Below are 14418 nucleotides of genomic sequence, written 5' to 3' on the forward strand. Positions count from 1 at the left end.
CAGTGCGCCAGCCGCAGCACACCGGCAGCAGCGGCCATTGCGGAGTGAACCAACGGAAAAGGAAGACCTTTCTCTCTGTCTCTTTCACTGTCCACTCTGCCTTTAAAAAATAAATAAAGATTTGTAAAGACAAGAGTTACAGAGAGGCAGAGATAGTCTTCCTTCTGTTGGTTCACTCCCCGAGATGGCCGCAATGGCCAGAGCTAAGCTGATCTGGAGCCAGGAGCCAGGAGCTTCTTCTGGGTCCCCCACACGGGTACAGGTGCCCAAGGACTTGGGCCACAGGCCATAGCAGAGAGCTGGATCGGAAGTGGAGCAGCCAGGACACAAACTGGCGCCCATACGGGATGCCCGCACTGCAGGCAGCGACTTTTACCTGCTGTGCCACAGCACCGGCTCCCACAGGGTATCTTTTCATTTTTTATGTCCTGTTAGTCAATCTCATCAGAGATTTAGAGTTTTCATTGTCAAACGTTTTCATTTCCTTAAATTTATTCCCAGGGTTTGTTTTTTTTTTTTAAAGAATTCTATCTTTCATGAACTTTTTGAAGTACCCCTTTAGTTGGCTTCTCTACCCTTTACAGAGAAACATTAATGGATTTATTAATAAGCCAAGACACTGGATTCCTCTATGTAGTAACCTGCATGTTTTATTTTTCCAGCTTAAGTCAATACTAGTGTTATGTGGAGGAATGGCTTTGAATACATACTGTATTAAGGTATAAATATACACGTTTCATTCGTTACTCTATCAGGTGTAACAATAATTTCATTTATCTTCAGCTCTTGGATTGTCTCAGGATGTTGCAGGTGCAACTTTCATGGCAGCGGGTAGTTCAGCTCCGGAATTAGTTACGGCTTTCCTAGGTAAATATTGCTTCTTATGTTTTACTTACATTATGTGATTTTATTTTCTTGAAATTAAAATTAAACTTGCCACTACTGTCTTGCCTACAGGTGTTTTTATCACAAAAGGAGATATTGGCATTAGCACTATCCTTGGATCTGCAATTTATAATCTCCTTGGCATCTGTGCAGCCTGTGGTTTGCTATCTAATGTGGTAAGAAAACTTCATTCAACAAGAGTTATTGTCTTGGTAAAGTCTAAAAGTACTTGTTACAGTCTGGGAGGCACAACAAAGCACTAGTAAACATGTTCAATCAAATTTATTAATTAGTAGAAAAACAACATGTATTCAATTTAAAGGTTAACCCACTAACAGCTCTTTGTCAAATTTATGAAAGTCAACATAGGTTCAGAAACACAATTTTCTTTTTTCTTTAAGCAATATGAAAAAGGTAACAATATTTAACTACAAACATACAATTTTAGTATTGTACTAAGCATTGTACTTGAATGACTCACCCTGTAATGCAAACAGTAAACTGTCATCTTACAGGTTTCAACACTATCATGTTGGCCCCTATTCAGAGACTGTGCAGCATATGCCATCAGTGTAGCAGCAATTTTTGGCATAATATTTGACAACCAAGTTTACTGGTAAGTTGAAATAATTTTACTCTATTCAGTTAAAATTTAAAAACCTAAGAATAATTGTGTGTTAATCACCTAGTTCAACCAATAGTACTAGAACAAAACAAAGAGAAAATACTAAAATGGATAAAGTATTACATTGTACATCAACAGTCAGGACAAGAGCTGATCAAGTCACTGTTTCTCATAGTGTCCATTTCACTTCAACAGGTTTCCCCTTTGGTGCTCTTATAAGAGTGGGAATAAGAGAGGGAGGAGATGTACAATTTGGGACATGCTCAATCGGACTTGCCCCAAATGGTGGAGTTGGAATCATGCCAGGGTATCCCAATACAATCCCATCAAGGTGGCATGTACCAATGCCATCTCACTAGTCCCAGTGATCAATTTCTGTTCACAATTGATCACACTGATAGGTCTAAGAGTCAAAGGGATCACACAAACAAGACTAGTGTCTGCTAATACTAGCTGATAGAATCAAAAAGGGAGAGAACGATTCATCATGGGAAGCGGAATACACAGTAGACTCATAGAATGGCAGATGTCCTAAATAGCACTCTGGCTTCAGAATCAGCCCTTAAGGCATTCGGATATGGCTGAAGAGCCCACGAGAGTATTTTAGGCATGGAAAGCCAAGACACCCTGGGAAAAAAAAAAAAAAAAAGAAGAAGAAGACCTAAATGGAAGATCTCTGCGAGTGAGATCCCAGTAGAAAGAACGGGCCATCAAAGAAGGAGGTACCTTTCTCTGAAGGGAGGAGAGAATTTCCACTTTGACTATGACCCTGTCGGAATAAGATCGAAATCGGCGAACTCAAAAGGCTTCCATAGCCTTGGCAACTCATGACTAGAGCCTAGGGAGATTACTGACGCCATAAACAAGAGTGTCAAATTGTTAAGTCAACAACAGGAGTCACTGTGTACTTACTTCTCATGTGGGATCTGTCCTTAATGTGTTGTTCAATGTGAATTAATGCTATAACTAGTACTGAAACAGTATTTTACACTTTGTGTTTCTGTGTGGGTGCAAACTGATGAAATCTTTACTTTATACTGAATTGATCTTCTGTATATAAAGATAATTGAAAATGAATCTTGATGTGAATGGAATGGGAGAGGGAGTGGGAGATGGGAGGGATGTGAGTGGGAGGGAAATTATGGGGGGGGAAGCCATTGTAATCCATTAACTGAACTTTGAAAATTTATATTTACTAAATAAAAAAAGAAATAAAAAAAGAAATAATTTTACTCTTATGTAAAACAATTAGAGAGGACTTTACTAAATTGATGGTTCAGTATTTTTTGTTCCAGAAATGTTACTACTTCTACACCATATTCCAAGGGGTCTCTGAAGCAACTTCCTCATCACAATCACTTGTTGGGTTCTTCTCACAACTTAGTGATTTCTTTCTAGTCACCTCCCAGCTTCTCGTCTTTCTCACTGGTCACTGGAGACTAACACTTGTCCTTCCATCCTGGCTGCCTATTCAGAATTTGCCAACTTTTGTTGTCCATTAAAGCCCAAAGAGTTGTTTGGTTTTCTTGTTTGTTTTCTTTCTTTTACTGGGCTATTGCTTACCTTGCTTTGATGATAAGTGGTCATGGTCACAAAATATTGGAAAAAGATGATGGAGGAAGTAAAAGAATTCCCATTAAATCCCTCCAAATACTTCTGTTTCTTGGTTAGCAGGAGTTACTGTAGCCTTCTTTAAGAACCAATAATATTTAATCATCACTATTAAAATTTGTTTGCTTTCCCATAATCTCCCTATGCCCAATTTGTACAAGAAAATGAAAAAAGAGTGAGTGGATAAACCTTTTCAACTAGTAAGCACCAGGCATCCACTAGGTATTTATGACTATGTTAGGCATCATAGGAACTTCCAGGACATGAAAACAATGTAAATGTGCATGTTGGAACACTACAACTTAACAGCACTGCATCATACCTGCTATCAAGAAATAAAATCTAGCACAGGGAATTTTAAAATCAATCTCCCTGACATGCAGTCGGTCTTCCAAAAAAAAAAATATTGTATTGGTATAGCAGGAATCCTTCTGGAATTCATCAGTTGTCTGTCAGGGACTGTAACAGTCAAAGTATCCAAGCTAATGCTTCCTCCACTAGGAAAATCAGGAACTCTGTTCTTTCAGTTGTAGTAGAGATTTACTGGCTATTAATAAAAGGTAAATGCAAGAATTAGGGATCTTGTGTTAGCTAATTACAGTTCTTTAAGTAGGAAAGCAGAATACTGGGAAGTAGTTCTTGATGCCTAAGGGGTAATTTTAGAGGCAACTGTATTTCTCCTGTGAATGCAAGCAAATGCACCTATATTAAAATCACCCAAAAATCTCTACATAGAAAACTGAAAGGCCCCAGACAAAATCTAACACATTCTGAATATTTTATTAAAAAATTCCATATTGGAAAGTGAGTGAATAGATACTACATTCTTTTTCTAACTATCACATAGTTTTGGGCACTAATTATGCCAGTGAACTGAGGTGGCAAATGCCATCACTATTCATTAGTTTTATTTTGAAAACCTCCAATGATTACTTTCAAGGCAGTCTTATGCCTGCCATTTGGAAGGAATCTACAAATGAAGATAATTAATTTATAATATTTTATAAAGAAAGAAGTATCAGTCTTTTAAGAAACTGACAATGTTATACTCAAGTTTGGACAAGTCTACAAAACACAAATATGTAGAAGTCTTCATTTGATTGTTTTAATGTCTTTATTAGAAAATTATTAAGCAGATGCTGCCTAAAAGCTATTAACTCTAAAATGAATTTTGCTAACTGAAAAACACAAATCTCTCTTTAATTTATAGGTATGAAGGGACTTTACTCCTTTTGATATATGGATTGTATGTTTTGGTGCTGTGTTTTGACAATAAAATTAACCAATATATAGTAAAGAAATGCAGTTCTTGCTGCACCTGTCTTGCTAAAGCTATGGAGGAGAGAACTGAACAGCAGCCACTGATGGGATGGGAAGAGGAAGGTCAACCATTCAGTCGTCGGCAATCAAGAACTGATAGTGGAATTTTTCATGAAGATTCTGGCTATTCCCAGCTTTCCATAAGTCTACATGGTCTCAGTCAGGGTTCTGAAGGTACTAACTATATCATATTATTAAGTCTATTCATTTGAAACGTTCAGAATTCCACTTCAGTTGGGGGTAGGAAGGAGGGTATGGTGGGAAGAATCACTATATTCCTAAAGTTGTACTTAGGAAATTTGTACTCATTAAATAAAAGGTTTCTTGGGAGGAAAAAAAAAAAAAGAATCCCACTTCAATTCAGCAAGTACTGATACTCACTACGATTTATTATGTAAAAGACACTGGGGATGCGGATATTAAAGAAAGAGCCTCTATCCTTAAGGTGCTTCTGGTATGGCAAGGGAAAAAAACTAAAATGTTAAGGTCTAAGTACTATAAAGAGATCCAGAAATAAAATATAACTGTAGTTCATAAATGGGACAGATGGTATAAAACTTGATAAGGATGATTTTACAGAAAAGAGAACAGGTAAGATTTTAACTATAAGGAGATGTTATACCGGATAGTAAACAGCTAGTGAAATCTTTATTACATAAATGACGCAGAGCTAAGAGTATATTCTATGAATTGAAGCCCAGAAAACACCATAAGCCAAAGACTTGTTCATGTAGTAGCTTAACTGGAGCACAGCAGAGTATCCATTACCCGAAATGCTTGGGATCAGAAATATTTGGGGATTTGGAAAGATTTGCATATACCTATTGTGGTATCTAATGGATAGGATCGAAGTCTAAATAAAATGCATTTGTCTCATGTATGTCTTATGCACAGAAGGCAATTCTATATAATAATTTTATTGTGCCTGTGTTTTGACTTTGACCCATCACATGAGGTCAGATTGGAATTTCCCACTTGTGGTGTCATGCCAGTACTCAAAAAGTTTCAGACTTGGTGGTATTTCTGATTTTGGATTAGGGATGCTCAACCTGTATGATTATAAATATTGTAAGGGAGCAGAGGAAAGCAGGAAGAGTTTTTAATGCTACTGTAATAAACTTGGAAGATTAGTGAGGATGGAAATTAGGAGATTTGTACTTCAGAAATAGTTCCTTGAAATGTTGTTCACAGAAGCACTAAATTATTACAGCTGACAAGCTGACTAGATGTCTAGACAAAATGAAGACAGTGTGAATGAAATAGAACAGATGTGAGAAAATACAGAGAAAGAATCAAGACTTAGCAACTGAGGAACAATATTCAGCCAGAAAAAAGAGCAAATACAACCCCAGTGCTTTGATCTTGATTGAGAAAATGGGAAAATAACATAAAAACTGGGAATTTAGGCAAAGGGGCTGGTTTCAAGGAAAGAAGAAAACCAGTGAGATTTAGACATGTTTAAAGCAACAGCAAAATACTTATTTAAGTATGTTCTGTAGAAAGTCAAATTCAGCTACAGCCAGAAATATAATTTTATATGTTCCTTTTTGATAAATGATCCTATAAAATAGATTCTAGCTTTAGTTATGTGCATTGGGAAGGGAAATTATTCTAATTCACTACTTACAGCAATTTAATCAGGACTTTTTTCCATTGTTACACATCTTATAGCTTCTAGTTTTTCAGGTTTTAGGGGCCAGCATCTCTTAAGTTTTATAACAAGACACTCGAAAGAGCCAGTCCAAGTCTTGTATTACATTAAAAATATATCTAATATTACTTAATGGTACACTGATTGAGGCTTGGCAACCTTTTTTATAAAAAGTTTATTTTTACTGCAATTAGCTGTAGTGTGACTCATGTTATTTGTAAATGTCATACAAATTTCAAACAATTTTAAAGTGAACCCTCATTTTTGTCCAGTATGTTGTTATACTAGTCTTCCACTAACTTAAAACAAACTGAATAAGACAACCAAGTTTTATAAACTGGATTATAGATGGTATCCTAAGTCTATTTTTTTAAGATTTTTTCTAAAAATCATTAAGTGTGAATTTAGTAAATAAAAAGAATCAAAGAAATAGGCCAAAAAAATCACAATAAGAATTTGCAAGGAATGTGCAACTTTATAAAAAGATTGTGCTGTAATTATTTTATAATTTCTAAGTATGTATTGTCAGATACATAAAGCAGGCCGGAAGCATCATCAGTATTGGAAAGCGGAGGCAACTGGAATAGTTGGGGCAGAAACCAGGTTAATTGCATAAGCACAAAGTTACTGAAACCAATCCACGGTGCAGAAAACCAAGAGATTTCAAATTGTCACTCCATAAACACAATAACATACTTAGTGAATGGTCCAAGACAGTATGATGGATTGAAAGCCCCAAGTCAAGAAATGCTGAGTGTTAAGTCTTACTGCCCTGGAGTTTCAATTAGCTTCTTTTTGCCAGCAATATCAGTAATGACACATTCAAATGTTTTAAATAGCCTTTTAAAAACTGATACAGCTAATTTATTTCAATATTACATCTAAATGGGCAGTTCTAACTTAATCGGCCATTTGAGAAAACTCAAAATTGTTTATTTTTTTTTTACAACAGATCCACCAAGTGTTTTCAGCATGCCTGAAGCAGACGTAAAAAGAATTTTTTGGGTATTATCACTTCCTATTATTACATTACTTTTTCTAACCACACCAGATTGTAGAAGAAAATTTTGGAGAAACTACTTTATGATAACCTTTCTCATGTCAGCACTATGGATATCTGCATTTACATATATACTGGTTTGGATGGTCACAATAACAGGTATGTATTTAAAATACAATAGTATAATTTAAAAATAAAATAATTTTATAAGAAAAAATTGCATATGTTCTTAAAATAACATAGCTAGGGAGCAAATTTTTTCAGCAAGCCTAAAGATTAGGACTATTTACAAAAAGATTAAATATTAATATAACAAGATTTTTCAGTTGCATATTACATATCAGCTGTATTCTCACTATTATACAGACTAGGGTATAATTCAAGGGATCACCTTATAAATGGAATTAAATTCACAGGATGGCTTCCTTTATGCTAATATGAATAATTAAATCACATTGCATGGGAGTCCACAATAGATTCTTTATATTGAATTGTGAAAAATAGACAGGGAATCAGTGTTTTAGGAAAACAATGTGTGCTCACTGTTTAACTGGTTGTACTCTATTTTGCTTTTCAATACAGCAATATAAACAGGGTATATTATGAGTAAAAAGGGTTTAAAGTAAAGTTTCACTTTAGATTTCTACTATGTGCATGGCTAAAATTTAACTATACGGCCTAGCTATTATGCACTCTATTCCCCAACTGAAAAATCAAATATAGGCAAAAAAATCAGAAATTTCTCCCAAAAAGATTAAGCTACATTGACTTACATGAAATAAACAAACTATGGCTTGTGTGCCCAAATCACCTGGCCTATTTTTAATATTGAAATTTTACTGCACACATAGGCCCACTGATTTACATATTATCTATGACTGCTTTCACACTGCATTGGCAGAGCTGAGTAACTGCAAAAGAGGCTATAAAGCCTATTAAGCCTAAATAATTACTATCTGGTCCTTCATACACAAAAAAGAAATTTGCTAACCCTAACTTTTCCCAAATTAAAACATAAGCATTTCAATAGTTTGCTACCAAAGAACACAATATCTTTTTCTTTTTGCATTTTTTTGGTGAGGAAGATGTTTTTGAAATCCCATTAGTTTGCATGTTAAATCTATCCTAACTTTAAGTCAGAACACATTTGATACCAGGAAAATATGAAAAGAGCAAAGTCAAGCAATAGATCACAGAACAGCCCCCAAGATGATAAGTATTAGTGTTATTTATGTCCATATGAACTCTAGCAAAGTAACAAAAATTAACAACCAATTCCAGTATCAACAGAGAAGCATGCAATAAGTAAGCTACATTCTAATTAAGTTCTTTTGACAGTTTAAGAAAAATAAAGGAAAGAAAAATGGAAGGATTCTAAATCAAGTTACCAATTACAACATTAAAAGAGTAGTTACATGTCCTTTTTTTTTTTTTTTTAACCTTCCTCTGGTTCTGTTTCCCATAATGAATACATTTCTGAAAAATGTTGAACAGACATCAAATTAAACAAAAGTATTAATAAATTGGGACCATATGTTAAAAAGGCTCAAATAGAAAACAAATAGGTCATGTTTTCCTCAAAGATTTATGGACTTTGCCAAAGAAACAGTAAATTAAGGTGTGTTACTAAGGTAGGACTTAAAAAAAAAGTGTACATGTTAATACAATTATAGCTTTAAAAATACTAGAAATAATTTAATTCTACCTAAATTTCACACGAGGAGATGACCTGTCATTAGCATCTACTAAGCAACAGCCCTGAAAACAGCAATTATAAATTCACTAAAGATACAAATAGGGGGACTTTTTCGGGGGTAGAATTTTTGCTTTTACATACTTGTCATTAAAAATCTGAGCTACCTGGGTTCCCCAAATTTCCAACCTGATTCAAATTATTTGGCTTAGTCTGAAACCTAACTGCTTACTTCATTTTTATTCAAGGAAAAAAACATCTAAAATACCTGCAGAGAGTGTTAACTGGATCTTTAAGATTCATAACTTATAATATCTATGTTTATTGTAGGAGAAACACTAGAAATTCCAGACACAGTAATGGGCCTCACTTTATTAGCAGCAGGAACAAGCATACCAGACACAGTTGCAAGTGTGTTGGTTGCAAGAAAAGGTAAGATCTAGGACCCTCAGTCTGCAAAGCCCATTCTTCAAGCCTGACTGAAATACACTATGTAAAGGTAGCTTTCAAAATATTTCTCCCTCAGTAACATACTTTGAATGAAAAAAAAAAGTAGCTGAAGTATACTATTTAATAGCAGGTTGATTTCACTCATTCTAATCCCCCAAGAAGTCATCTGAAATGTGTGTTAAATAACTAACCATGGTAAATTAGGATGAAAAGCAATGAGTAAGCTACATACTTATGAAAAAAATGGTTTAATAAATAATTATTAAATAAATGTTAAGACTTTAAATACTAACCCAAGAAAAATTTTAAATTACAAATTAAGACTTTTGCTCTAATAACAACTTTCCAAAAGCAATCAACAACAAAGAGCATCCAGTGTTCTTTTCTTATGAAGATTATTAATAAAATACAGCATTGGTATGCACATTTTGACAACATGCTTCTTTTGCAGGTCAAGGAGATATGGCTATGTCTAACATCGTGGGATCCAATGTGTTTGATATGCTATGCCTAGGTGTTCCATGGTTTATTAAAACTGTGTTTATAAATCCATTAACTCCTGTTGAGGTGAACAGCAGAGGACTAACTTACATAACCATCTCTCTCAACATTTCAATTATTTTTCTTTTTTTAGCAATTCACTTCAATGGGTGGAAACTAGATAGAAAATTAGGAGTTGTCTGCCTAGTATTATACTTGGGGCTTGCTATATTGTCAGTTCTATATGAACTTGGAATTATTGGAAACAATAAAATAAGGGGCTGTGGAGGTTGATATTATTAATAGTGTTATGTGGAAAATGTAAATGGTTCCAAAGAACAGAGAATGAAAAATTCATTTCTTCATTTAAGTCAAATAAAAAACACCATGAACTTTAGAATCTAAACCTTACTTACAGTAATTCTTTTTCCTCAAAAGAAAAGTAATTTAAAACCAACAAAAATCACATCCTAATTTTGTCTGAGCCCTTTCATTTCATGGACAATTACATATTATAAAGCAGAAATTTTGAAACAACCATCTACACGTTACCTTACAATAAGTTGATAAAATTCGGAGAAACTAGAACAAATAAATCCCACTATGTAGTACTTGAAACAACAAGAAAATGACTTATTTAATTAAAAACAGTATAACCATTCATTTAAACTGAATGACCAGACTTGCTGTCCTTTAAAAACCCAAACTGGAGATTAACAAAAATCACAGTATTTTTTAACATTATCTTGTTAAAAGCTGGTGGGAATTTAAAGTTCATTTTTACAGCTTTTGTAAGCATACAGTATTACTTAAAAAATGACTTTTACTAGAAGATTCGGCAAAACAGATGTAGGAATGTTCCAGCCCTCGTTTGAAATTATGCATTACGATCCAAGCGAACATCAATTTCTCTGCCACTGATTTTTATTCCATTCATTATTCTGCAGGCTTTTTCAGCTGATTCTGGGGAGTCAAATCTGACCGTTCCACAGCCTTTTGACTTTCCATTTTCCATTTTTATTTCTGCAAACATTACATGACCTGTAAAATAAAAGTGACAGAATTATTAGTTTAAAGGGAGACCATTCCACTATACAGATTTGAAGTTTCTCACAGCTAATGAAGTGGTAATTTATTTAAAAACATGAACCTTAATGATTTAAAAATCAAATAACCATTACTGTCATCATTTCACATTCTAATAGAATCCATATAAAGTAATGTATATACACATATTAGAATATACAAAATCAGAACTTAGATAAATTTGCCAAATATTTAATATATTTTATTTATATTTCATTCATAATTTCTGAAGAAAGTTTATAGTAACAATGTAAGCTGGCACAAATGCCACCAACTCACCATGCCCCATAACAAACGTAGGCATATAATCAAAATTATTTTTAGATCATGGCCTGATCTACCTAATCTGTTTTCTTTCCCTTTTATCCTCATTTCACTCCTCTGTCCCCTGCAAATAAGAGCAACTGCCCAGGAATTTAATTTTTACCAGATCATAAAGGATCCCAATAGTTTTGCTTTTCAACCACAGTGCCTAAGTCATCTATTGGATATCACCATTCGAACTTAAATTCTAAAAATGGCACTAAATAATGTATGGGTTATTATGGAAGAGACAGCATAGATTTAAAATCAATAAAAGTAAAAACAGTAATGGTGGCCGGCACCGCGGCTCACTTGGCCAATCCTCTGCCTGCGGTGCTGGCACCCTGGGTTCTAGTCCCGGTCAGGGCGCCAGATTTTGTCCCAGTTGCTCCTCTTCCATTCCAGCTCTCTGCTGTGGCCCGGGAGTGCAGTGGAGGATGGCCCAAGTGCTTGGGCCCCTGCACCCGCATGGGAGACCAGGAGGAAGCACCTGGCTTCTGGCTTCGGATTGGTGCAGTGCCGGCCGTAGCGACCATTTTGGGGGTGAACCAACGGAAGGAAGACCTCTCTGCTCTCTGTCTCTCTCTCTCCCACTGTCTAACTCTGCCTGTCAAAAAAAATAAAATAAAAAATAAAAACAAAAACAAAAAACCAATAATGGTAACAGCATAAAGAACCTTAAAGAAGCTTTAACCATTTCTTACATGACTATTACCATTGCTAACCCTAGAGACTTGTATTTGAAGCAAATCAATATCATGTATCAAAATTAAAAGTAGACCAAAAAAACTCCATCATCTAAATCAGAGCATTCTGGAGAGTAAAAGAGGAATTAATAATTGTAGATAAATAACAGCTGAGACTATAATCAGGCAAATGGAGTGCATGATTTTCCAATAAAAACAGGTCCTAATTTAGCATGTGACTACTTACCACAGTATTTCACTCCCACCTACATGTACATGTCAAAACAAAGTAAGCTGGAGGACATCTATCTAACAGTATAGTTGCCAGATCAGTATGGGCTAATTTTAGTCTGGCAACCAAATCAAACAGCCAGACATATTTACTTCTATAAAGGAAGAAGGGGAAAGGTAAAAGAAGAGGGCCTGTCAAAAAATTACATAAGCCCTTTCAGAAGGTACATTTTTAATCTCACTGCATATTTAAGAATTTTTTTTGTTAAAATCTTGATCTGAATGATTTTTTTTATTAGCAACATCCTGACAATTTTTCTACTTTTGTTTTTTCACGCACCACCCTATTGTATTTTTAAAATCAACTGGTAGGACCAGCGTTGTGGCATACAAGGTAAACTGTCACCTGCAGCGCCAGCATCCCATATAGGCACCGGTTGGAGTCCAGGCAGCTCCACTTCTGATCCAGCTCCCTGCTAATATGCCTGGGAAAGCAGCAAAAAATGGCCCAAGTGTTTGGGCCCCTGCACCCATGTGGGAGACATGGAAGAAGCTCTGGGCTCCTGGCTTTGGCCTGACCCAGCCCCAGCCACTATAGCCATTGGACAGTAACCCAGAAGATAGAAGATCTCTATTTTCTCTCTCTCTCTCTAACTGTGCTTTCAAATAAATAAATCTTAAAACAAAAACCAACTTATTGTCAATTGCTCACCTATTCAACGTTAATTAAACTAAGATAAATGCCATAATCAGCCAAACCATAATCTTGCAAGCCAGGATAGGCAGTCCTTAAATGTGTTTTGAAAATTATAAAACAGACTAATCCTCAGATAAATTACATTATAATAAAATAGATCCAAACAGCAATGAACACAAATGGCAAAAATGAAAAAAAAAAGAAAGAAACACAGCAATTACACTAAAATAATAAACATCACTAAATTGACACTGGAAAAATATTTTTTTAAAAACTCTAAATATAGATGCAGTACAGTTTCCGGGGTTCTCTATAGCATGCATGCTGGTACCTGAAAAAAAGCACGTTTAATTAAAGAAGCAGACCTTGGTAAACAGCAGCACTTGATAGTGCTTTTGAAAGGGACTATGGAGAATTTTCAAAGGCTCTCATGGTAAAGATTTGTCCTTAGTATAGTTTTACCTACCAACTTATGGTTTTCCTTGATGTAATTATCATATAATAAGTTTGTTAGAAAATATAAGGTTCATCCAAGAAAGAAATCTCGAAAACTTCAATGGAAAATGTTTCAATATACTATGTCTTGCCTTTTAATATTTCAAAACAAATTTCTCTCCTTTTTTCCTCTCTTAAATAGTCTCCCTCAGTTTAGGAATCACAACACAGAGCTCCAAATTCTTGCTCTCATAATGATCCCAAGGCTTTTCAGCTGACAGGATCACTCTAAGATACTCCAAATATCTAACAGTTTGGACAATCAGGCTATACAGAGAACAGTCTGCAGATACTTTTTTTTTTTTTTTTTTGGACAGGCAGAGTGGACAATGAGAGAGAGAGAGAGACAGAAAGAAAGGCCTTCTTTTTGCTGTTGGTTCACCCTCCAATGGCCACCGCGGCCAGCGCGCTGTGGCCGGCGCACCGCACTGATCCGAAGCCAGGAGCCAGGTGCTTCTCCTGGTCTCCCATGGGGTGCAGGGCCCAAGCACTTGGGCCATCCTCCACTGCACTCCCTGGCCACAGCAGAGAGCTGGCCTGGAAGAGGGGCAACCAGGACAGAATCTGGCGCCCCAAGCGGGACTAGAACCCGGTGAGCCGGCGCCGCAAGGCGGAGGATTAGCCTAGTGAGACGTGGCGCCGGCCTGCTGATACTGTTTCATGCTTAGATTGTCAAAAAAAATCCCAGTAGGATGGAACCAGAAAGAGTTGTAAGTGTTCTAGTTTTTTTCCTAATAAAAATACATAATTCAGAAGGGACAAAAGTTGACATCAAATAATTGATTAAAATCAGACATGCCTGACTTTTTACATGCTCTGATGACTTCCTCAACTGAAATCTTCTGGAGAGGACTCAATCTTGTGTGATATGATTCCAAGAAAACAAAAATAGAACTGCTGTTTTCAGAAAAATATAAGACTTTTCAGTATGTCATGAGAAATCATTTTCACAGAATAGTCAAACATATGATTGTTATAAACCTGTATACTAGTAATAAAATTACTTATAGTGCAATAAAAAGTTAAATATTTCTACTTTACTCAATCAAGCCTATTACTATCTTATGCACTATATACTGGGAAATGCAGATGTAAAAACATATGAAAAAATAGACCTGGGAACCAGTGCTGTGGCACAGTAGGTTAAGCCTCCACCTGCAGCACTGGCATCCCATATGAGCACTGGTTTGTGTTCTGGCTGCTCC

The 14418-nt window shown here is 35.6% G+C and overlaps 2 protein-coding genes across 3 annotated transcripts in view; one reads left to right on the top strand and one right to left on the bottom strand.

Moving 5' to 3' along the window:
• The window catches only part of SLC24A5 (solute carrier family 24 member 5), a 29332-nt gene extending 18575 nt beyond the window's left edge, over positions 1 to 10757 (top strand). Inside the window, exons 3-9 of the mRNA XM_017348054.3 lie at positions 784 to 867; positions 958 to 1061; positions 1401 to 1501; positions 4332 to 4615; positions 7045 to 7251; positions 9116 to 9217; positions 9687 to 10757. Of these exons, the coding sequence (XP_017203543.1) occupies positions 784 to 867; positions 958 to 1061; positions 1401 to 1501; positions 4332 to 4615; positions 7045 to 7251; positions 9116 to 9217; positions 9687 to 10009 (1205 nt within the window). The 3' untranslated portion in view covers positions 10010 to 10757. The remainder of the gene's footprint in view (positions 1 to 783; positions 868 to 957; positions 1062 to 1400; positions 1502 to 4331; positions 4616 to 7044; positions 7252 to 9115; positions 9218 to 9686) is intronic.
• The window catches only part of MYEF2 (myelin expression factor 2), a 43440-nt gene continuing 38486 nt past the window's right edge, over positions 9465 to 14418 (bottom strand). For both annotated transcript variants that reach the window (XM_002717852.5, XM_002717853.5), the window contains one exon: positions 9465 to 10756. In XM_002717852.5, the coding sequence (XP_002717898.1) occupies positions 10593 to 10756 (164 nt within the window). In that variant the 3' untranslated portion in view covers positions 9465 to 10592. The remainder of the gene's footprint in view (positions 10757 to 14418) is intronic.

This window comes from Oryctolagus cuniculus, chromosome 12 (assembly GCF_964237555.1).
Source record: "Oryctolagus cuniculus chromosome 12, mOryCun1.1, whole genome shotgun sequence".
Lineage (NCBI taxonomy): Eukaryota > Metazoa > Chordata > Mammalia > Lagomorpha > Leporidae > Oryctolagus > Oryctolagus cuniculus.